The sequence below is a fragment of the Schistocerca americana genome, chromosome X (genome assembly GCF_021461395.2).
Source record: "Schistocerca americana isolate TAMUIC-IGC-003095 chromosome X, iqSchAmer2.1, whole genome shotgun sequence".
Taxonomy (NCBI): Eukaryota; Metazoa; Arthropoda; class Insecta; order Orthoptera; family Acrididae; genus Schistocerca; species Schistocerca americana.
In genome coordinates, this window is record NC_060130.1 from 671,827,196 (window position 1) to 671,853,900 (window position 26,705).

The 26,705-nt window shown below is 35.1% G+C and overlaps 1 protein-coding gene across 5 annotated transcripts in view; it reads left to right on the forward strand.

Annotated features, from left to right (window-relative positions):
• Nucleotides 1-26,705, forward strand: part of LOC124555769 (cAMP-regulated phosphoprotein 21) — a 989,726-nt gene that overhangs the window by 943,469 nt on the left and 19,552 nt on the right. For 4 of the 5 annotated variants that reach the window (XM_047129815.1, XM_047129818.1, XM_047129819.1 and 1 more), the window contains 3 exons: nucleotides 9,589-9,780; nucleotides 21,840-21,990; nucleotides 22,577-22,727. In XM_047129815.1, coding sequence (XP_046985771.1) covers nucleotides 9,589-9,780; nucleotides 21,840-21,990; nucleotides 22,577-22,727 — 494 coding nt within the window. Of the gene's footprint in view, nucleotides 1-9,588; nucleotides 9,781-21,839; nucleotides 21,991-22,576; nucleotides 22,755-26,705 lie in introns of all 5 variants that reach the window. The other variant, XM_047129817.1, reaches the window with a different exon arrangement.

Below are 26,705 nucleotides of genomic sequence, written 5' to 3' on the forward strand. Positions count from 1 at the left end.
CCTATATAGAGATCAACATACACTAGACAATTTCCGTTTTGACCACAACTACAGCACTCGCCACAGAGATAACTTCAAACTTCCAACACATCATTTAAAGCTTTATGCCCAAATGCCAGAGTATATGGGGTTAAAAATTTTCAATAAAATAAAAGGCAGTAATATATTTAAAATGGAGATTGGTTCACTGAAAAGATTGCTCTTTACTCTCCTGGTGGAAAAGTGTTATTATTCTGTCGATGAATTCATTGAGGACAGCTTCACAATCTGAACACTGGGATTGTAATACATTTATTATTTTATGTACATATGTAGCTGTAACTTAGAAATGTAAAATATAATGTAAACTTTTGTATTTCTCTTAAAAAAAGTGAAAAAAGTTTCTTTTGTAAACCTTGACATGTCTCCTGTACATCAAATCAAATGATTTGAAAATTGTATGTAATGAGATGAATAAACCACATAACATAACATAACATAACATAACTTAAGCTGGGCTAACAGTCTCTGTTAAGATATTCATCTATAGAGTAGAAGGACTTGCCTATCAAAAGGTCTTTCAAGCCCTGTTTAAATAGTACTTTATTTGAAACCAAGTTTTTAATAGTTGCTGACAATTTATTGAATATGTGTGTTCCTGAAAATTGGACCACTTTTTGGATCAAGGTAAGTGATTTTAGTTCTTTACGTAGCTTGTTCTTATTCCTAGTACTGACAGTATATATTCAGCTATTGGCTGGAAACAGAGAGATAATACTTGTGACACATTTCATTAAGGAATAAATATACTGAGAAGCAGTGGTTAGAATACAAAGTTTCTTGAACAGATTTCTACATGATGTTCTTGAATTTACACCACAAATGAGTCTTATTGCATGCTTTTGCACACTAATAACTTTTGCTCTGTTTGATGAGTTACCCATGACTATGATCCCATATGACATAACAGAATGAAATTAAGCAGAATATGCAAGTTTTTCATATATCCTACATCTGATATCATTCTCACTGCAAATACAGACTTGTTTAGGGGCTTCAGAAATACTATGGTATGCCCTTCCCAACTGAATTTATTATCAGTTTGTAATCCCAGAAATTTAACACTGTTAACCTCTTCAATCTGCATGTCTTCATTTGTCATACGCATGCTGGAAGGAAATATCTTACAGGTTCTGAACTGGATTAGTGGTTCTTTTCAAAATTTAATGACAGTGAATTAGCTTTAAAACACTTATGAATGTCAGTGAACATTTGATTAGCAGCCATTTCTAAATTTGTACTTGACTTGCTTCTTATTGCGATGTTTGTATTATCTGCAAACAAAACAAACTTAGCATCTGGTGATGTAACAGTAGAGAGGTCATTAATGTACACACAGAAAAAAACCTATGGACCTTAGTGCATAGATATTTCACAATGACACCCTTTGTTTGTTTGTTAGTTAGATAAGACTCAAACCATTTCACAGCACAGCCTGTGATTCCATAATATTCTGATTTACTTAAAAGAGTGCAATGATTCACACAGTCAAAGGCTTTTGACAGGTCACAGAAAATGCCAGTAGCCTCTAATTTGTTACCTAATGAATTAAATACATTCTCACTGTGCATGTAAATAGCTTTCTCTCTATCAGAACCCTTAAGAAACCCAAACTGTGACTTGGACAATACATTATTTGCAGTTAATTGCTTAAAGAGACACATGACCACAACCTTTTCAAATATTTTTGAAAAAGCTGGCAAAATTGAAACTGGTTGATAGTTTGATGGTCTCTCTTTATCCTCCTTCTCGAAAAGAGACTTAACTTCAACATATTTTAGCCAGTCTGGAAATGTTCTGCTGATAAGAGATTGATTACACAAATAACTTAAGACAGAAATTAACTCACATGAGCATTCTTTGATTAACTTTGTTGACATGTTATCATAACCACTAGAATACTTAAGTTTTAAGGATTTTAAGATGGGTGCTACTTCTTTGGGAGACATGAGTGTCATTTCCATTTTACTGAAGTTATTTGTAAAGATTTGTCTCAGATACTCCATTACACCATTTACTGAACCTGATAACCCCAAGCTTTCAGTAACAGAAACAAAGTACTTGTTCAGGAGGTTTGCAACACTACATGCACTTGTTACCAATGTCTCATTTATTTTTAGAGCTATCTGTTCCTCTTCCTTTTTGGCCCCACCTGTCTCTGTCTTCACTATACCCCATATAGTTTTTATTTTGTTGCCTGATGTAATTATCTTTTTCTCGTAATAAAGCTGCTTAGATTTCTGGATTGCTTGCTTCAATATTTTGCAGAATTCTTTGTAATGCTAACATCAGAGCTGTTCCTAGATAGCAGATACAGTCTCCTTTTTGTCACACATGATATCTTTTTCCGTGTGTAATCCATGGTTTATTTTTAGACTTCTGTTTGATTTGAGGTACCTTTTGGGGGAAACAATTTTCAAAAGAGGAAGTACCTTTATTAATGGATTATTTATATTTTACATTTGAGTCAGAAGTATTGTAAACCTCTATCCAGTTCATGTCATTGAGCAATCTCTTAAAATTCTCAATTTTTGACTGATTTATTACCCTCCTGTAATCATATATAATAGATTTTTTTATCCTGACAAGTTTCAATATTTAACACAAGATTTAGCATGTCATGATCAGATAGCCCATTTACTATTGGTTTCGTGATATGACTTTTTTTCCTAGATTTGTCTACAAAGATATTATAAATTATCAATAACAATCTCAGAGCATTTACATACCCTAGTTGCAAAGTTTACAGTAGGAATCAAATTGAATAACAGTGTTATTGATTGCAATAATTGTTCACTGATAGAGCTTTTCTGTAAATCCACATTAAAATCACCAGCAGCCACTATTTCCTTGTTTCTTACTGTGAGATCGGACAACAGAACTGCCAGGTTTTTTTATGAAGAGGTTAAACATTCCAGAAGATGCTCTGTATATACTTACTATTATAAAGGACTTATTATGGAATACTACTTCTGTTGCACGAGCTTCTGAATGCTGCTTTGAGCAAAACCTATTAATATCAATATTTTTGAAATCAAAACAGTTTCTGACAAATGTGGCAACTCCATATTTTCTCTGTAGAATTAAGAAGCTAAGCCTGTAACATAATGTTGAGAGAGGAAGATTATTCAACTGGCTTGCTCAACTCTAATTCTTCAGCACAAATGATTAACTCATTAAGCTTACCCGTTAGTCTTCAATGTACTCAAAGATTGATGTTGTATGTATAAACAGTGACACTCAGTAAAACTTCAGTGACAATACCTTGTAGGCGATGGGCTTTTCAGTGTTTGCTTACTGATATAATATAAAGAAAATGATCTTATCATCTAATGTTGTAAGTATTCAAGGATATCATGGAAATTATCCTAATCGTGATGTAATGTTTAGGACTCAGGTATTCCTCTTTTCAAGTTTTCTTAGCATGAAAATAATCATACAAAAAAGATAATGAAGTAAAGTATATAGTAAATATCTGTGTCATTGTAATTTTTTGAGATGAGTTTCTTCCCAAACATTTCTTTGAACTTTAAAAACATGAGATTAATGTCATTAGTATTCTATGGGAAACTGGAAAGCTAATATAAAAGTATGAATAAATCTTATAATTATCAGATTAGTCTTATGTGTATTTTGATAACACTATGCTGATTAATGGATAAACTTTAGACACAATGTACAACAGTGGCTATAAGTATAGCTTGTTGAGCATGTCTTGATAATCATAAATCTCATTTTGAGAAATCTCACTTCATATAGCCAATTTCTTGAGTAAAGGCCCACTGAGAGAAGGCATTGACCAGAAGACAGATGTACAGGTTCTTTTCTTTTCTTTAAAAAAAGTGCCACATATTCTTACAGGTACTAGAAAAAAAGTCACATAAACTTATGTATGAAAAAATATACTTGTTGAAATATGAACCATTTTACTTGTTCAGAATGATCAGTAATCAGTAATTTAGTCTGTCTTCCTGTTGCTATATCACCCATTTACTATTTCTTGTGTTTGTCTCTGTAATTAGTCCTCTGATTCTGATACTGTTGTGATGCATCTCACTTACAACTACCTCCTACATCAATTGTTCCATACATTCTCCAATGGCATTTTATTGTCATCAGAACAAGATTAGTGATTTCATGGGGTGTGAACAAGGTAAAACGATAAAATGGAAATTTTTCTACACAAGACATGGCAGACATGTTATTCTAATACAGTTTAGCCAATGGTGTTAACCAACAGCCTGTGTCATGTTAGATTTACACATACATCTGCACTCTGCAGACACCTGTGAAACATATGATAGTGGGTACTTCGCATTGCACCGCTTACTAGTCTTCTTCCCATTCATCTCAGGTCAAGAGCAAAGGAAAATTGACTCCTTAAATGCCCCTCTGTGCACTGTAATATGTCTAATCTTACCTTTGTGTTTATTATGGGAATGATATACAGGGAGGTTGTAATATACTCCCAGATGTCCTTACTTAATGCAAGTTCTTGGAACTTTTTAAGTAGGTATTTTTGGGATTGTTCACATCTGTCTTCAAGCAGCTGCATGTTAAAGTTTGTCAACATCTCTGTGATGCTCTACTGTGGGTCATATGTACACATTTAATATCCCTTGATAGTCCTATTCAGCATGGCTTGCACACAACTGAGCAATAGTCCAAGATGGGTTGCCCAAGTGTTTTGTATGCAATTTCCTTTACATTTTCCTAGTGTTCTACCAATTAATCAAACTATCACCTGCTTTATCTACAACTTAAACTCTGTGATCATTCTAATTTCATAATCCCACCAAGTGTTACACTCAGGTATTTGTACGTATGCTGAACAACATCTTTCACGCCATGTTCCATTAGAATGTTACTCCAGTAACTTATAGACATGAGACCATTCGTAATGGGGAAAAGGGATTGGAGTATACCTCATAGAGTTTACACACCAGAAGTGAGTGTTGTGACAAGTACAAGATGATCCTGAAATAAATGTGCAAAAGATGGAGCAGATAAAGGAATAAATAATGCTTTTTTATAGTAAGTTCTGCATAGGAAGTTACTTTATCCATTTCACTTACAGTGTCAGTCATTCAGAGCACAAGACCATCAGACCATATTACAGTTCTCCCTTTGTTATGTAATGAGTACTGCTGAAGGTCAACAGTTCATGGCTTGCATTTCATTCATAGATGAGACTGGAATCATCCAGAATGCAACAATAACTAACCACAATAACCACATCTAATCAGATCAGATCCGTGAGTGAGCATGGAAGTAAGGTTTGCCTTAGAGTCAATATGTGGGCGGGAACTGTGGTGACAGTTTCATAGGGCCACACACTTTACTGGACGAGTTAACAAGTGTGGTTTATCTCCAGTTTCTGTTACTGGAGAATGTCATCCTTTCATTAAACAAAGGATATAATTTATGCACACTAAAGAAGCACCAACTTTTCTGTGTCTTGTTTGACAGCACATAACACAATTTTTTTAATGAATGATGCCAGTAGCTTGGCTTCACCAGTCAATTGACTTTAAGCAATTCGATTTCCAGCTATAGCAACATTTAAATTTATCAGTGTATTCTACACACTTTGACACTCTGTACACATGACAGGAGCATTTGCGCCATAAATATTACTGCAATCAGATGTGATCACATGAGATCAAAATTATAAGAGAAGTGGAGCTGAAGGATATGGTAACAGCACTGAGCACTTCTTAGTGTCATCTGACAAATACATATCACGGGAAGGAATGATCATATTTCAAAAACTATTTATTTTCGGACTAAGTAATAGGCATTGAGTGCCTGACTTTGTAACTTTTAAGCAATTTCTCTCTCAGCAAAAATGAAAAAGAATGACTATAACAAACAGCTGCTAGAGAAAGGTAAGGATATTCCACAATGTAACTTCAAGCATTTCTGCAGAGCAAAAAATAATGCATACTATCTGCGCAGTTCAAATATTTGTTAATTATATATTTGCTAATTTCATTGTCATGCATTCCAGATTAATAGCCACTATGTGCACAGGAGCTGAATGACCAAAATTTTTCACTTTATCTGTGTCTCTGTCAGTCCTGTTCCATTTGTTCATGTAGATACACATGTGTTCCAAATAGTGTTCCATCTGTTTCTGTTGTTCATATTTTGATTTTATTTCCTGTGTTCTTCAATAACACATGGATACATATATTCATATACATGAAATTTGTAGCATTTAGATAAGAATGTGTCTAGGATAAGTGATAAAAGGATTGGATTGTGGAAGGATGGGCAAGGAAATAGGCCACGGTCTTTAAAATGTACCATCCTGTTGTTTGCCTTCAGTAACTTACAAAAATAACAGAAAGTGTATATGTGGGTGACTACACAAGGAATTGAACTACTATCTTCTTGAATACAAGTGTCTTTGTCTTGTGATTTTTATTTGTCCTTTAAATCATACATCATAGAAAAAGAGTATCATCATACACAACAGCTCAGAGTAGGTGATATGAGGGTAGATAATGGGATGTTCTGTGACATTTACATTTAAAAGGTACATTTAATCATATAGTGACTATTAACCTGGAATGCATGCCAAGGAATTCAGAAAATACATAATTAACAAATATTTGAGCTAGGCAGATAGTATCGTCACATTATTCAAATAGGTTACAAGGTACTAAGATTAATAACCACAAAATTCATATGTTTGCATGATCTTATCATGTGCCAAACCTCCATAAATCTTTCTCAGAAAAGTGATGAGTCCATAGAAGAAGTAGAAGGATATGTACAGTAAAACCAACACGGCTTCCGCAAAGGAATGAGTACAGAGTCAGCCATCACCCAATTCATTGAAAATATTGTAACGGGGCTAGATAAGAACAACAGTACAATAGGAATAAATTTGGACCTCTCAAAGGCATTCGATACTGTCCAACATGATATCCTGCTAGACAAATTAGAATATGTCGGTATACGAGGAGTAGCTAAAAAGTGGTTTCAGTCATATCTCCATAATAGGAAACAGGTAGTAGAAATTGCAACAACAAACAGTAAAAACCAAAGTATTGTTTACAGATCAGATATTCAGACTGTGCCAATAGTGGTACCACAGGGGAGTGTCGTAGGACCTCTCCTATTTCTTCTTTACATAAATGATATCAAGATTCCAGTAAATGGTACTCATATAACCCTGTTTGCGGATGACACAAACATTGTAGTAACTGACATAAACCGGGTATTGCCAACATTTGCAACCAGAGTTATAGAATATTTGCAAAATTGGTTTGAAGTGAACAAATTAACCATAAATATCTCTAAAACTAATTATATCCATTACAGGAAAGCAAAGTCACACTCTGATCTAGATCTCAGAATACAAAATAAAGAAATTGTGAGAGTTGCTACCACAAAATTCTTAGGTGTACATATAGATGAAAATTTAGACTGGAAAATCCCATATCCTGTATCTCTCACATAAGTTAAGCTCTGCTTGCTTTGCTTTACGCATTATTAGCTTTGTATGTAGTAGGGAATGTAGCAGAGCTGTTTACTTTGCTTATATACATTCTGCTATTACCTATGGCCTCATCTTCTGGGGTCATAGTAAGAAAAATCTCAAAACCATCTTCACTCTACAAGAACGAGCTGTTAGAATAATTACCAACAGTTCAAGGCTAACTCCTTCAAAGCAATTATTTAAACAGCTGAATATTCTACCCCTACCGTGCCTCTATATACAGAAAAGCTTAATTAATGTAAAACTAAATATTAACAATTTCCAATCCAACTCGGATCTACATACTTACAACACAAGAAAGTGCAATGACATTCACATAAAAAGAGTTAACAAGGCTTTGGCGCAGAAACAAACAAACATACAAGGAAGTTGATTGCATAACAAACTACCGGTAAAGATAAAAGAAATAAAAAAATTGTCTTCATTTAAAGAAGCAGTATTCAAATTTTTAATGACCAACAGCTATTATAGTGTAAAAGAATACCTGGAATAGCTCCATACTAAACAATTATATTTATGTACTCTGTGCCAATAGTAATTTTTATCTGACTGTTGCTATGATCTAAATAAATAATATGTACAAAAGTGCTAGAATTGTATGTGTTATATCTAAATATCAACTGTGTATTCCATGTAAAAAGTCTTTCTCATACAGCAATGTAAATAATCAAAGTTGTACATGCTATTTCAATGTGGTCTGATGTTACGTAGTCTACTATGCACATTTGTATTTTGTATAGTATTGTTCACCCTATATATATATATATATATATATATATATATATATATATATATATATATATATATATATATATATACTATGTATTTTTTTGACGAAATCCATGCAATGTAAATTGTCTCTGGATGAATAAACTACTACTACTACTACTACTACTACTACTACTGATCTTCCTGTTCACCCAAGATTGTGAAGGGGAAGATAAACCTTTCTTGGATTACCATTATAAATCAATATGCAAGGTTTCCTCTTACTTGCTCCGTGCAGTGCTCTCACTTATGTTGTCCCTCATAGCAGATCTTGTAATGCACTGAAAATATGTGGTTATGATTGGAAGTGCAGGTAGCAAATCTACTTCAAATAATATTACAGGACGCAATTATGGTGCATTTCCTGATAAACACCATAAAATAATTTGCAGTACTCAGTTTCAAACACTTAATTTCAAGGAATACTGAAAATTGAGAGCATGCTCGACATGAAGATCAGACCAGGAAAACATCCTAATGCTGACTGGCTTACTTGGTGCTTAACAGGAATCTCAATAAAACCTTGTATGACATGTGAAGTATTTGTACTTTGTTTTTGGTGTATGCACATTCATTTGCTTCTTATTACAAGTTGTTTATTGCATGGTGTAATAATAGTACAAAAATATAATTTATACATGTTGTTGGGAGGATCTAATGCTGCAGTTTACATTAGAATGCAAGACTGCTTGATGTGAAATAGTTAATTTCATAACCAGTTTTGATAGTAACTAGCTGACATCATCAGATTCTCAGATCACACAGAAATGTAATTACACATCAGTATCGTTGACATACTGAGGGGAGCATGTTCCAAGTATGTCAATGAGACATTGCCATTCATGTGGCCATACATTAAAACCATGTCTGTATGCTTGTGAAATTAATATCCTGTCATGTTTGAATGGAGGACTTTCAGTTAACTTACTGCATGTAGCATATGTACACTATGGACAAGTTAAAGACAGATGATTGATGAATGTAAACATATCCCTGTGGCAACACAACACCGTTTACAGTACAATGAGTTAAATGAGTGCATAGATAATTGAAGTTGTTCAGTTGTACCTGGAATATGTTTATATGAACTTTTTACTTGTTTTTATGTAAGGAACCTGTCCTCAAAGTTTGTAAAAGTATTTTTGAAACACTGTGTACAAATCAGAGTTGGATCTAATACCTGATTTTCAGCAACTTTGATCTTCATTATTAAACTGCAAGAGCTAATATAGAAATTAAATGTCTCTGACAAGAAATTCTCTTAATTTCAGGGAATGTGTAACGTTGCTGCATCACCATTTTTTTATCTGAGTGGTGCTCCAAGCTACACACCACTTCAACAGGCTCCAGGACTGACACACATGACTCATCCACCTGCTCCTGCATCTGGGTCTATTGCACCAAATGGGCCCTACCTTTCTCCCATGATGCCAAACATGGGAATATTTCGACCAAACGTGCAGGTTTGTTCAGTGAAATGCCATATGATACAATCTTCTTCTTTCTACAGTGCTTTAGTTGATGTTAAATAAATATTCTGTCTAAGTATGATCAATACCCCAAGAGGATCAGTACTATTAGAATTAAATTATGTAAACAAATGTTAAATTTATAATAAAACAAACATAGCATTTTAGTAACACCATTCAGTCTAAACATAGCTGTACATGCCAGTAATTCAACTTTCTTGATACACAGTGTGAGTTGATGGCTGATATAGTGGGCACTTATGAATACATTAAAGGTTCAGAATGTTAGTAGCTGAACAGGGGTGAATGGCACAAAATGTATAAATGTTATTCCATTGCTTATTCCAGTACCATTCAGATAAAGGTTTGATAATGAACAGACACATTTGAAACTTGTCAGCAACAGTCCATATTGTCTGTGCAACTGCGATGGAAAAATAAATAATTAAGACTGAATAAAATTGTGTGTCCTTTTGCTAACACAATGTTGTAATTTCTGGAGTACACCCATTTCATGTATTATACTACATTCACTTGAAAATGGCTACACGAATGGTGCTACACAGTAGTAGTGATTGCAAAATGAAAGGGTATTTTATTACAAATAAAGATAGGCAAAATGCTAGATTGTTATCATTCAGACCAAAAAAGACACACATAGACATTCAGTAAAAACTACATCTCATAACTTCCACATTAGTTACCTTGACATCATTTTACAAATAATGTTCAATGTAAATAATTTAGAAGTAAAGGGGAGCACTCACCCAATAGCAGAAGCATCGAATCAGTGACAGGCACACACAAAAGGGAATGAAAACCTGCTAGTTTTCAGAAGAAAGCCTTGGATAAGCTGGAGTACGCTAGCATATGTGCAAGCACATGCCCATCTGGGCACGCACGCACACACACACACACACACACACACACACACACACACACACACACACACACACACAAAAAACATGTGCCTATACATTGTGCAAGGTAGAGGGAGAAAGAGGCAGGGAGCAGGAAACAGGGCTGGGTATTGGTAGCTATCAGCTTGGAGGGAGGCAGCAGGTGCACTCGCTAGGAATTTGTTAGGGATGGATGGTAGGTGCACAGGCTAGGTATGTGATACATGGGTGCCGGAGCTGGTGAGTGGAGGCATGGACTGGGAGGGGATGACAGTACAGAGGAAGGGGAAACATTGGGTAGAGAGTGTGGGGAGTGTGGGTTAGCAAAGATAGAAGCCAGGAGGATCATGGGAGTAAAGGATGTGTTGCAAGGATAACTCCCATCTACATAGTTCAGAAAAGTTGGTGGTATAGGAAAGGATCCAGATGGCACAGGTTGTGTAGCAACCATTGAATTTGAGCATGCTATGTATGCTAAGCAGTATGTGGAGCCACAGTGTGGTCAACTTTGTCCTTGCCAAAATTTGGCAGTGGTCATTCATTCTGATGGACAGTTGACTGGCTGTCATGCCATCATAGAAATTGTACAGTGATTGCTTCACGGTTGTTACATGACATGGATGCTTTCATTGGTGACCTTGCCTCTGATGGGATAGGATGAACTTGCGAGGATTGCAGTAGAAAGAGCTAGGTGGATGAATGTCTGTTTAACTCAGAGGCAAATTGTTTTATAATAGGTATGAGGCAATTACTTTTGTTGATAAATTATGAACACCATATAATTCTAAGTTTCAAGTTATATTTTACAAGGATTACAATAATGGCATCACATAAAACAAGAGATACCTCAATCTTATTTTAAAAAACTGTTATATTCTTCACAACATCAAAAGCTGCTGAGATGGTGTTTTTGTCCAGCTGATAACCAGTCTGATTCTTTGGTTTTATTTGATTTTATTTTGTCCTGTGCATTAAACACTATACAAGGAGTGTACTGGTAATGCAGGACAAGTCACGGAATACAGTATTAAATAACACTTAGTTTAAGTTATTGTATGGATCCTATTTTTGAGATATTCAGAGGATAATTGGCTGCATGTAATGTAATTTATTTCATAAATAAATAATTTGTTTTCTTAATAATGTAGTTGAATAACAAGTCATAATTCTTACTTTTTGGGTTGGATATAATGTGATCGCTTTTGTAAGTGTTATTCACGTGACAGTATTCCACAGAAAAATCTGTCTCACTGAACACTGTTTTTTCTCTTATAGAAGTAGCAGTAGAGGTACTTTTGTTCAAAATTTCCTAATTTATTAAATTAGTCTGGTATAAAAGGGGTCCTCACACATCCACTAATAATGCCAAACTGTCAATATATTGACCATGTGAGGGCATGTATTTTTAATACTAAAAATATTGACAAGCATTATTGATGACCCCAAAAAGATTCTCACTATGGTCAAAACATACTCAGCAATGAGGTTGACTACTGATGGTTTGATAATATTCAGCATCTAGGTATTATCAGAGCTTCAGAAACCAGTCACATGTGTTTGCGTACACTTCTGCATTTTCCTTGCATCTTTGTGCATATCCTTCCTCTGATTCGGTTTTTCAATTAGTTTTTAACAGAAGTTTTAATGGGACTATGCAGGGTTAGTCCTGTATTTACTATTTTATGGTGGCAAATGGTAGATTGTCTATTGCATTGCTTTCTTTACCAAATTGAAAAAAATCACAAGCCTGTTTGCTTGCTGAATTAGACAGTAGTGTTGAAAAAGGCTTGTACTTTGAAAAATACATCACATGTAGTGACTAGTAAGTGGTCTGTGAAATAAGTATCAGTCTTATCACAAAAAAAGAAAAAAAATATGTCTATTACCTGAATGTGTTGTGACAGGACTGATATAATTACTTCACTTTAAGCATTCCAATGTTCTACCACTTGCTTTATATCTCAAAGCACATATAATCTCTCATTGACTGCAAAGCCTCTCTCATTAATGTGTTCTACTTCTCTATTTTAATAATTTGTTGTAAGATACAGGACAGTGATGATTCTTTTATGAACCAAGACCGGCAGAGGAGTAAAGTTAAGTTGTTACAGGTGGTGGTTTGCAACGCACCACTTCAAATTGGTAAAAATTGCAAATCTTTGATGATTGATTGTGGCTAAACAGCTGCACCAATTTGAAATCTTAAATAGACCATTCTACACAGAATTTCATAGTATTTTATTCAGGTGTTTTGGAAATTTTTTATAGGTTGTATTGTTTCCAAGTTATAAGCAAAAAGTTGAAAAACGGCCAAAATTTTTTTGGTGTTTCGACCCTCAAAAGACTCATTTAACGTTTATTTTGGATGTCTAACATCAATTAAAATTGTTTCCAGCTTTTACATATTTATTTGCCATCAAAAGTGTAATGTGGCTAAACTAATCGTCGTAAGAAATCATCCTGTTCAACATTTGTTTTATTCATATACCAGCTACCTCTAAAATGAATAAGACTGTCAAAACACAAGCATCCTGTTTTGCATGTTATTTCCTCCATTGTTTCAATTTAATTCTTGAATTTTGTGGAATGTTGAAAAAACAGAGATGTCAAATTGTGCGAAAATTTGCTATATTCAGGCACATTTTACAATGGAAAATATTCATCTTTGTTGTATTTTTTTTAGCCATTGTGTGAGGCTCATATTAAAGTACCATAATGCATTAAAAATGATGTTTGTTGAGTTTTGTTAAAATGGTCCTCAATTGGTCTTGAACTTGTGAAATGTGTAGTGGACTGAATAGTTTTATATTACACTGTGTAGCAACACTTTTTCCCCATTGCATGTTGTATGATTATATCATGAACCCAAACTGTTACCATTTGGACCCATCACCTTTGTAAAGAGCGCTACAGGGTAATGTTGTGATGAACAACATGAATCGTACTCCATAATCTTGCTCATGCGTTTTACACCACACCTGTTGATGGTCCTCTTTTTGCTGGGCAACATGGTATAATAAAGAAATGCATTATGTTGTGTATTGTGTGGGCCATAGGATCAAGATAACAAGAATCCCACCCCCGAACCTGCAGATTAGGTTATTGGTAGTCAGATTAGGATACTGGGGCCACTGCAATACAGATTCACAGTACCTCCTGCATTATGAGGGACATAACCTATACATACAACATAGACTGTTTTTTCAAAGGTCAAACCCCAAATATCTCGATGATGATGATGACTGACAATGTTAGTTTGGGGGGGCATTCAACATCGAGGTCATCAGCACCCAGTTCCAATCTCGACACTTCCTGAATGATGATAAGATGATGAGGACAACACAAACACCAAGTCCCCGGGTGGAGAAAATCCCCAACCCTGCCAGGAATTGGATCCAGGGCCCTGTTATCCAGAGGTAGCAACACTAGCCACTAGACCATGAGTTGCAGACCCAAATATCTCAATCACATGAAATGTGCTGTGACAGTAATCAGTGAAGGCAGGGAAGAGCTATTATGCATCTGTAATAGGAGGAGATTGAAAAGGGGGTGGGAGAGTGTTTAGTCATGATCCCCTTCCCCAGATAACATTTTACTAAAAACATTTTTTTTTTTTTTTTTTACGGATACTAATTTTCAGATTTTTCAGCTAACTGTCAAAGAACACAGTACCCTGAGAACTGGCTATCTCAAAAATATCAAGAAATTCTAAGATAGTAAAAGCTTCATTTAATTCAGGATATTTTTCATTTGTGTTCCTGAGGGTTACCTCACATGGATTGGTTTGCCGCCAGACTGGCTATAAAAAACATTCCAGCTGGGTAAAGGTGCCCATGTACAGGCTCACCATGCCTTACTCAGTTTGAGAGAACCATACGAAATTAAAGGAGTAAAGATGGAAGAGGAAAGAACTACACCAAGAAAAAATCATAGAAAGGTACACTTCCCTAAACATAGGTGGAAACAACAGAAAGATACAGCTTTGTAAAGTTTTGAAAGTTTGTTGCTACTATAGTTCTTAAAACATTGCATGATGCAGGTAATTCATAAATTTTTGGGCAAATGTTTTTCAGATGATGGATTTATCTGAATTACAACTTTTTAGAAGATATGCTGAGGCAATGCACTAAGAACTGATTTATAAAAATATACAGAGTATTTTGATACAATGATGATGATGATGACAATGATTTAGATATTAATATATTGTTATCTTACAATATCTTAGGGAACTGTTGCTTGTTAAAAGTAAGGGTGACTGCAAGTTACATTTCTTAGGTTTTAGAATGCGTTAGACCAACAGATTTGTCAAAATATTTAGTGAGTGTGTTGGGCCAAAATTTCAGTTGGAGCACTCAACCAAATGAGCAGATCACACCAACTAACTGTAGGATGATACTTAGCAGTCTGAAGCACGCACATAGAAATGCTACCTGGATTAATGAATCTATCAGCAGACTACTGACAATCCAATTTTCACCAATGACTCTTCTCACTAATTTAAATTCAGTAGCATTTTTGGTCATTATTGTTTACATGAATCTGATATGTTAGGAACATGATGTAAGGGTTGGAAATTAAACTGCTACTGTAAGAATCAAGTTAATGACTGTAAACTTACTAAATAACTTTGAAGCCTTGCCAGTTGCACATATGAACAATGCTAGTTTATGAAATCATAGTACATTTTGAACAAGGGGTACTACAAGGCACCCGTAAAACTACCTTAATTCAAATGTTGAACTGGTGTAACTAATTAATGTCTAGAGAATTTAATTGAAAACAATAAATTCTGTTGAATACAATAGTACACCATTGTTGTTTTCTTGTCTGTTGCACTAAATTCACATTTTTGGTTACACTGTGTTATGTATAATCCCGATATATGATCATATTAATGTTGATTCTTCAGTTTTCCTTTTTTGTTGTTTTATTCGGCCATGTTAGTAATGCTGAATTATTTTTCTATGCTTCTTCATTTTCCCCTCTCCATATTCTTTTTCTTTTCCTACTATTTAATTATATACAAATGCAATACTTAGCTGTAGTTAAATTTTGTAGTCAAAAATTTCTATGAATGTCTAACGTGGTGACATAACATATAAAATGCTCAATTAGTTTCCAAAAGATAATGAGGGTAGGAGGTCTTGTGGCACATACCGCAGTAAGCAAATGCGTCTCGATAATGCACGGAATGCAGCAGGACTGGTCAGTGAAGTGAAGTATGGCAGAAGTGCTGTAGCTCACCTATATGGAAGAACATGGTCCAGAGACAACAGCACATGAAGAAAATGAGTTCTATTTCAGGTTGACTGTTAACATGTTGTTGACATTTATGAACATACTTTGATGTATGTGTTTTCACTTTTACCACTTTTCTTTTTCTTGTTTCCTTTCTTTCTTTTTGATACTCAGCCTATTCATGCCCCTGGCTATGAGTTGGGTTGTAGTTTGAGGTCTGTGGGAGTTGTCACCTAGACTACTACTTACAGATTTGTAGCTGAGTATCTAACAGTGTTGCTCAATACTTTGAGATTCTAAGGGCTTACCTATTTTAACATCCAGTATTGACAAAGTTTTGACAGAGTATGCCTTTTGTCAACAGCCACACAGCTAATGATTTATCCACTTCTTTCTTATTGGGGTTACCATAGGCATAATCTTCAAGATGCCCCCTTTGTGAAGCAGAAAACAAAGTCAGGCTTTAATATCCAGCTGAAAATGAGTATGAATCCCATCCATTCCAATTTCTATGGGCAATCCTTGGTTTCAACAAAATGTCTTAATGTTCCCAGACAACTTGCAAGGCGCACAACTCACATTTTCATATCACACTGGGCTGCACAAGCAGTATTTTAGGTTGGGGATTGTACCACTGATAAAACTAAAATATCGTTCAACCATAATTTTTCATTCTTTTGACCTAAAATGAAATCAGTTATCATGAAAGCAATTATGCCATTTAGTTTGCAACAGTTAATTAATGATTAAGTCATAAAGTAAAACAGAAGTAATATCTGATGTTTCCCAAGAAAGTGTTATAGGCCCTCAGATGATTTACACATATGATTTGGGAGACAATCTAAGCAGCCCTCTTAAATTGTTTACAGAATATGCTGCCATTTACTATATTATAAAGTCATCAAATGATAAAAACACATTGCAAAGCAACTCAAACAAAATATCTGCATGGTGTAAAAAGTGACAGTTGACTCTAAATAATGAAAAGTGTGAAGTCATCTACATGAGTGCTAAAAGGAAACCACTATATTTTGGTTACAATACAAAACACACAAATGTAAAGGCTGTAAATTCAACTAAATACTTAGGGATTACAATTATGAATAACTTAAATTGTAATCATCATATAGATAATGCTGTGGGAAAAGTAAACCAAAGAGTGCAATTTATTGGCAGAACACTTAGGAAATGCAACAGGGCTACTAAAGAGACTATGTGCACCATGCTTGTCCACCCTCTTCTGGAGTACTGCTGTCCGGTGTGCAATCTGCACCAGAGAAGATTGATGGAAGACATCGAAAAAGTTCAAAGAAGGACAGCACATTTTATATTATTGTGAAATCGGGGAGAGAGTGCTACAGATATGATATGCGAACTGGAGTGGCAATCATTAAAACAAAGACTCTTTCATCGCAGCAACTTTGTCCTCCAAGTATGAAAATATTTTCTTGCCACCCACACACATGTAGAGGAATGTTCATCATGAAGAAATAAGAGAAACCAGAGCTTGCATGAAAAATTTTGAGTGCTCGTTTCTCCCGTACACTGTTCAAGGATTTAAAGAGTGGAACAGTAGAGAAATAGCTTGAAAATGGTTCAATGAACCCTCTGCCAAGCACTTAATTGTGAATTGCAGAGTAATTATGCAGATGCAGATTTAGAAGATACTCCTCCTCTGAGTACTTGCTTAGTGAGTCTGCATCTTCTTGACTAATTAATAGCATTAACCCAAAATTATTAATATCCGATGAACTGGAAAAGAAGTTATAAATTATATTTTGCTTTAAATAAGTGGGCTTCAAAGTCCTGGTGTAATTGGTAACTTTTATAAGCTCTTGCTACCTTCAAAGTAGATATTAACTAAATATTTACATCATGTAACATGTAATGTACCTACTGATTATTAAAAATTATTAAAAAAGCACACTCAATCGTAATACTGATCACAGTGTATGCATGCACACTCTGCAAAAATGCTGACGGACAGTAAACTGTTAGACTTGCTGCACTATGCCACTGGAAAAAAATTAGAGGCTATTCAGGATAGATTAAATGCATCCTCAAAATTTTGTTTTGATGTAAGATGGAAAACCTATAAAGAGGTCAGTGATCAGTTTTAGCACTTATGCTTAGAATTTAGTCTTGACTACAAAATGTATTATTGAATGTATCACAAGGATAACTAAATAACAAAATAATTTTAAATACAAGTCAAATGTCAGTGTGTAAGTGCTGAAAATTTTAGCTTTATGTCTTACTGCTACAAATGGCATAAGCTTGCAACACGACAGTCTGAATCATAAAAGGAACATGGAAATTTAGGTAAGAGCATTCTCTGGGTGCCGTGGCTGTGAAGTTCAATTTTCACATTTAGACAGATTGTGAAAATCCTTTTTTATTTTTTTTTTATTTATTTATTTATTTATTTATTCTTTGCCCATGGACTCCAGCTGAAAATCCAGCTGAGAGTATTGGGTGTGTCATACAATAGCCTATTAACATCAAACTTGATTTCAATATTTATATAAATGAAACAAATGATTAAACAGAAATAGTCCATAATCATACAAAGGTTTTACATGTTTCACATTATATGTACACACAAATCAAAAAAACATACAGAAATGATAATTTTTACAGGTACATTTCAGTAATGATATATTTAAACACCATCTTAGTATTCACTCAAACTGTGTATACATTTCTCTGTGAGATATAGTTTCAAATGATTTTTAAAACATTTTAGATCTGTTTCTTTTTTAATGATTTTGGGGAGTTTATTAAAAAACCTTTTGCCTGCTTCTTCTGGGGCAGTCATAGACAGTTTTAGATTTCTGTTTATCATGTAGTAATTTTCATTTCCTCTTGTACCGTGTTTGTGTACATCTTTATTTAGGAGGTGTTTATCACTTGACCTTACCACCATTATGCTTTGGTATATATACTGTGAATATACTGTCATAATATTATAGTGTACAAAAGCTTGCCTACAGGTCTGTCTTGGTGGTATTTTTGCAATGCATCTCACTGCCCTTTTCTGAATTGTGAATATTCTTTTTAGGTAGCCAGCTTGTGCATTTCCCCATATATGAACTGAATAAGACAAATGTGGGAAGACAAGTCCATAATACATTGATCTGAGGACTTTATCATCCACAGTCTTAGCTGTTTTATGCATGATGAAGATCTGTTTGTTTATCTTTTTACACAGTGCATCTATGTGCTCCCCCCATGCCAAATGTTTGTCTATTATAGTTCCTAGAAAATTTGTGCTGGTTACTTCTTTAATAGTCTTTCCATTTATATTAACATTTATATTATAATTTTCACTATGCTTGGTCTGAAATACTACATTCATTGTTTTAGACTGATTCATAAACAGGTTGTTTTGTGTTAAATATTTATTTGCATTTTCAATAGTCAGGAGTGCTTCCTTCTCAAGCTCCTCCTTTGTGTCAGCTGTGCAAATGATTGTTGTGTCATCAGCATGCATTATAAGTTTCTGATTTATATAGCTAGGGAAGTCATTTACGTAGAGTATAAATAGTATTGGCCCAAGCACAGATCCTTGCGGCACACCGTGTTTAACTGTTTGTAATTCTGATATGTAGTTTGTTATATCTCCCCCACTAGTATGTCTGACTTCTGTGCATTGTTTCCTATTTGTAATGTATGATTTAAGTATGTCATAGCATTTTCCTCTAATTCCATACTGATATAATTTCATCATTAATTTTGAGTGGTTCACACAATCAAATGCCTTAGATAGGTCCATAAAAATCCCACAAGTCTTTTGCTGCCTGTCAAGTAAATTAAGAATGTGCTCAATTATATCTGTTGATGCTGTTTTTGTTGACTTCCCTTCTCTGAAACCATGTTGTGATGAATGCAGTATACTGTACTTTGTTATAAAACTTACAATTCTATTCTTTATTATCATTTCAAAGATTTTAGCAAATGTTGAGATCAATGATATTGGCCTGTAATTTCCTAATTCATCCCTGTTCCCTTTCTTAAATATTGGCTTCACTTTACTTACTTTCAGTGAATCTGGAAATATACCTTCTTCTATCGCAGCATTCAGCATGTGTGTCAATGCTTTTAATATACATTCTCTGCATTCCTGTATGAGATGTGATGTAACACCATTCAAGCCAGAAGAGTGTTTAATTTTAAGTTGTTTTATTAGGTTTGACACTTCTGCATCTGTTGTAGGTATGAAAACCATAGTATGATTTGTATGTGGGGGGTTTAACAATTTACTTACTGCATTTGTTTTATTTTGACTTATTAATTCGTCTGCTACAGTAATATAATATCTGTTAAAAGTATTGGCTACTTCTAGAGGGTTTGCGTTGCTTTTCCCACTCATCAGTGGGCACATGTCCTCTGCCTGATTTGTTACTTTTCCTCTCTCTCCATTAATGAACGACCATAAACCTTTTGAGTAGTTCTTTCCCTTATCTATAGACATCCTGATGAATGATGCTTTAGTTTCTCTGATAAAACTACAGTACTCTTTCTTTTTTATTATATACAGTGTGTTGTAGGCCTCATTATTTTTTTGTTTGGAGAGGTCATAATACACTCTTAGATTATTTCTGGCATGGATTACTTCTCCAGTCACCCAGCTTTTCTTTTTTTGTTGCTGTTTGACAAGCCTTTTACTAACAGGACATGTAACATCATAATAATAATTGACTAAATATTTTCACTGCAGTCAAATTTATCTTCTTGCACTTTGAAACTAGTGTTGAAGGTATGTTGAACAATGAACACCACTCAGTAGTGTGAAAGCTCTATGCTTTTACACAGTTTATGAAAGTAGTGCAATTAAGTATTTTATTGAATATAAGATGCTGTTCAACACCCTGTCTACTTGTATAATGAACTCAATAACAAAATGGTCCTAAACTGTAAACTTCTTTGCTCCTACCTTTATATGTTGAGTATTTTGATGTTGATGAGGTTCACATGTGTTCTATAAGTTGGACCCTCATGAGAGATTTAGTGAAATTGTAATAGATAGTAAGCCAATAATCATCAATTTAAGACATGTTTACAGTAGCTTCAGAGTGAATAACAAATCTAGTAACATTCACTACATAGTCTTTCAACTATTCTACTCAACTGGAAACAACATATCAACCAATTGTTGTTAGTTTTATTAGTTAAAAATGAACATGAACAGTCACAACTGCAAGAAACTTCTTTCTTTATGAAGCTACCAGTTTTGGTCTGTTTTAAAGCATCTTCAGACCTCACACCATGACGATACAATGGTGGTTGTGAACGGAGCAGGTGCTATGAGTCCACAAAAACGTTTCTTGTGATTATGGCCATCATGTCCATTTTTAAGTAATAAAAAAGAAACAGCTGTACTCAAAGAGAAATGTTTTCAAAAATTATTGTTCTTAGTGTTTTGCTAAGATGAAAAAGTAAGACACTGAAATTCTTGCAGTGTATCCTCTAAATGGCATTTTCATTCACACTGTTCAGTGAGTTATTTATTTGTTAGCCTGTACCGGTATGAGTGCATAAAAGGTGTAATAGAAATACAAATATGAAATATACTTAATTTTGATTATTCTAAAAATTTGACACCAAAAAAGAAAAAATTGTTGACTTATAAAATACTAAAAGTGTATTGAAGGTCCTTAAGAACCTTGGAGAGGTGTAGCAACTCTATGTAGAGTTTGTGTTTGCTACAGTATATTTATAATTAATTTTTGTGGCTACAAATTATTATCTAAGAAAATGTAATAGCATATAATAACAAAAATACCAAGTCTTATTAAGAGGATACTTCTTGTAATGCTTTGATTAAATACTCAGAACAATGATCTCACAAAATACTCTTAATGGTAATTAAGTCACTTGTACAGTAGGAATCTGATGAATGGCTGATTACAGATGAGTTCACCTCCAAGGCCGATCCGTGACTCTGTGCCTGTAAGGGGCCCATTGTGCCGTGGTCCTGCCCCCAAGGAGCGCACTGCCACTGACAAGTCTCCTGCCATGCACTACCCAACTGTTCCAGTTTTTGGAGTCCGTTTTGTACCTGGTACGTCCATTAGTATTATTTTTATATGAACTAGAGAATGGGGAAAGAAAGGGAAGGGATGGCTGGCAATTCTTTACTTCTAGCTGTACAGGGCATTGTCATAATGCAATGGCGAAAGTTGAAAATTTGTGCTGGACGGGACTCAAACCCAGATTTGCTGTTTCTTGTGAGTGGTTGCCTGAACCACTTTGGCCATCCACACACTGTCCCTCACTAACTCAAATTTCCAACTTATCACATACTGCAATGCAGTGTCCCTCATCCTTTAACTCCCTACTTGCAAATTATTAATTCAAATTGGCATTTGGACAATATTACCACCTCTGCACTGAAACAGATGCCAAGGAGCTGTCATGCTCTTGCAGAGATAATTGTATTTGAATTATGTCTGTTCTGTTGGACACATCTGACAGAGTGGACATCACTCAAATATAAACATTAGTTTTATCAAAATATTCTCTGTAAATTTCTAACTTTGTGTGTTCACAAATCTTGCTGCCTGACATAGTTTTGCTTCTTCCTTCTAGTTCCTGTATAATGTGTGTTTGAAACTGTAAAGCAAAAAATTTCAACGAATTTTTTTCAGGAGTAGTCAGAGGCTCCTGTCCGTCCGCTATGCGCATGCCACTCACTGGCAGTAACATTGCTCATCGCCTGCCGACCCCCAACGTACAGCGAAATCTGTCAGAAGGCTCACCTAACTCTGGCACACGGGTGCAAAAACCACGAAAGCAACGGTGAATATTTGCAATATAATAATTTTTGTAAGTAGTACAAAGGATATGACAACATTATTTAGTGAACTTGTAGCTGTCTTTTGAGTTTGAAGTGCAAAGTGACAGGGACGTAACAAATGTAAACTGATATATTAATCATCTGTTTTGTGCACTTGTGTGACACATTTTTATTTTCCATTGTTTCATTCATGAGTTATTCAGTGCATGGCTTCTCAAATAGCAATATGATTTATTATATGAGATTCATAAATTCTGTGACAATTCCTGGATTCATTATATTTAAATGTTTTCTTGATTACAGATCACAGCTGTGACCTAAACCTACTTCTCTTTCTCATTGCTGAGAACTCTAATATCTGATATCAGTTACAATATACAGTTTTAATAGCTGTTTGGCACCTCTAATAATGTGTTAACAATTTTAAACTTACATATTTCTGCCCCAATCCCCTGTTTAGACATAAGGATACCCATGTATGTAAATAGTTCATAGGTCAGGATTGCTAATAAACACTTAATGCCTAACAAGCCTTGAAAATTCAAGCTTTCAGTCATTTTACACACTTATCTTTGAAAAGTCACTGGATATCTGCCTTGAAGGATGTATATATTTCAACTTTTTCACCATATTTGTTAATACCTTCATGTTGATAAGTGTGTAACAATATATTCACCTATGTTCCTTAGTGACTGAAGATGGTCCTCAAACATTACAATTTTCAACAAAAATGTATCAGTCCATCTCATATGTTACCATCACTTTTTATCACTGGATATATACGTTACAGTTCCCTATCTTTCACTGTCTCCTTAAATGGAAAAAATAGAAACTAAAGAAATTACTTCACTGTGACCCAGTTGACAATGCACTACTATAGACTCTGTGTTCTGACTATAGCAGCTTATCCACTGCATTACAGTGCATGTCATTCGCAGTTCAAAAACCATTATCACGTGCAATAATGAGAGAAAACTATGCTTCTAAGTATTTTCCATGGTAGAGATGGTTACTGCTACTGTTATTAGATCTTTCTTCTTCTTCTTCTCCTTCAGCTACCTTTCATTTTAATGTGTGTACTTACGTTGCTTCCTGATAATTGGTACCCTCTGAGACATGAACATTTCTTGTCTCTGAATCAAGTCTACTTTTCTTCCCATGTATCTCTACTAATTAGGCAATATTTCTACTGATAATGACTTTGAATAATGTACTTCTTACCCACAATGTATTTCTCTCTCCTGGTGTTTTACTATGGCTGCACAAACAAAAAGTGTGATTTTGAGTTTTTGAGTCTGACTGTTGATTTTTCCCACTAGTTATCTGCCAAACATGGCTGCTAGTTCTTACTGTTGAGAATGGTATTAATAGGTATATCTACTCAAACTTAAACTCAAGTTGCAAGTTGCCTTTCAATAAGAACATTTTTGGTTGACTGGCACTCAATCAGTTGGCTTTTATTGGATTACAGGTACAGCTAGAAAATATTTACCTGTTAGTTTTTCCTTCTTTTTTCCCCTCTTGCCTCCTTGTTGTTGGAAATCAAAACCATATAACAACTCAGACTGTTAATAATTGCTATTGTTAAAACTTGTAAAATTAATTTGGTGAAGTTTACGTGTATACATATTTTATCATGTCATAAATTACTTGCCTGTGGGGTTCAATTGCATTATGTACTAGTAGTAGTAGTAGTAGTAGTGGTAGTGGTAGTAATAGTGATGTTTTTACTCCTCTTAGGTTCAAATGGCTCTGAGCACTATGGGACTTAACATCTGTGGTCATCAGTCACCTAGAACTTAGAACTACTTAAACCTAACTAACCTAAGGACATCACACACATCCATGCCTGAGGCAGGATTCGAACCTGCGACCGTAGCGGTCACGTGGTTCCAGATTGAAGCGCCTAGAACCGCACGGCCACACCGGCTGGCTATTCCCCTTAGGATCCCTTTTACAAAGGATATTGTTCATGTCATGGTATTACAGTTTTAGAACAAGATAAACGTAATTCATACAGGCAGGCATTTATATACTTATAGGTCTAGTTTGACAAGGATGACACATAAACTCTGCATAGTCTTGTAGTTGGGTTGTTGGAACCATCATGGCATTTGTGCGAAGACGGTTAGAGAAACTACGGAAAACCCAAATCAGTGTCGCTGGATGGACCAACCTTACAAATACATGACACCTGCTACAGTGCAACACACTCTTTAGTACACAGAAAATAAGGATAAACAGCCAAGACAATAATCCAGATCATACAAGATCAAGCAAATCCATCAATAATACTTAGCACATCAATGCAAAATGAAGTCCAGCTGATATCTAGTAAACAGTCAGGTCATGAAAGTATGCTGTAAGCAAGGCAGAGACCTTACCACAACACAATTTGAAGTACCTTGCAGCTGCCTGGTGAATGGTTTGTATCTCTGGCTTGACATAAGTGGTTAAACACATGTGGCAGCCAGCTGGTGCAATTTACTGGTTGCTACAGGAGTCACTGATAGTGGCCATTGCAAGGTATCAACCTTGCTGTTGGATGATAGATATATAATATCCCTTTCCACTTTAACTGTCATGTAGGCCTGAGTTGTCCCTGCCAGTATTGGGATTTCTGTCTGGGTAAGGAAGGTGTTGGTGGGCAAGCCAGCTAAAGGTTTACTGTCCATCTTCATGTCTGGTGTCACTGTGTCCTCAGCTTGTGGTGGGTGCATAGTATTGGTACTGGAGTTGGTTGGAACTGGTGTTCCAGTCTTCAGGTCTGTGATGGAAGTCAGTGGTGCTGGAGGTGGAAACGGATCCCATTCCTTGGTGGACCAGCTCTGGTGGACTGAACCTGGATATGGGGGTCTGTCAGATGTCTAAAGTTGTATTGAGGTGTCTCCCGGGACAATGGTGGTTGTCTTAGGGTGGAAGCTACTAATATCCCCAAGTGTCAATAAACGATCTTGATAAAACTTGGTGGGTATGGAGAAGAGGCAAAATGATGCAACCCACATTGTTTTGCTTGTGCCCAATTTCACTTTCAAGGGGTAAAACACAGCCTCAAACATAATTTTGCATTTTAGGTTTAGAGGGAATATCTTTGAAGCAATGATATACAAAAATGTTTTTTAAGTAAAAGTTGATATGTAATTAATGTTCTTGAAAATTTAAATTTTGCGCAATTTGCCCTCACCATTTCAAATTGTCATGGCTGATCCTCTAAATATCCCGAATATCCTGATCTGTATGAGGCATATTTTAGTACATTGGTAAGCTGTAGTGAAGAGCATTGATTATGTACTAGTGACTGCAGCTCGATTGTATTATTTCTCAAGTTGAGATTGACATCATGATCATTCAACAGAACTAGATCTGAACAATCGTCTCACAAAGTTTTATAGCCCAGTTTTTCATAGTTTTAAAGGAAACTAATGGTTACTTTAGACAAGAATCTCAGAATATCTTTTTGGAGCCGCAAATCGCCTTGTATCAGCATTGAAGTCAGGTAAATATATGTGTGACCAGGTCAAAAAATATTTGAAAAATGTTTTATTTTCCAGTGAGGGAGAAATATTTGTATTATTGTTAGATTCTTGCAGTGGTCAATGTCAAAAAACTGTTTAGAGCATCATACCTGAGGACAACAAACGTGTTCACCTGATGATCTCAAAGAGGTTGATGGCTCAGATACAGCTGTGAGACATATAAAGCTTTTGATGGTGGAAGAACTTTGTGAGTAGAGTTTCAGATCTAGTTATGTTGGATGATTATGATCTCAGTCTCAACTTAAGAAACAACATAATCAAGCTGCAGTCATTAATATATAATGAACTGTCTTTGCCAAGGCTTACCAATGTAGTGAAATAGGGCTGATACAGATCAGGATACTTAGAGGATCACTTGTGACAATTTGAAATGCTGCTGATCTTTGATTTATATTGTCTTCTCCATTGTGTATACTGTATTATGTGAAGAAAGTTCGCTCATTT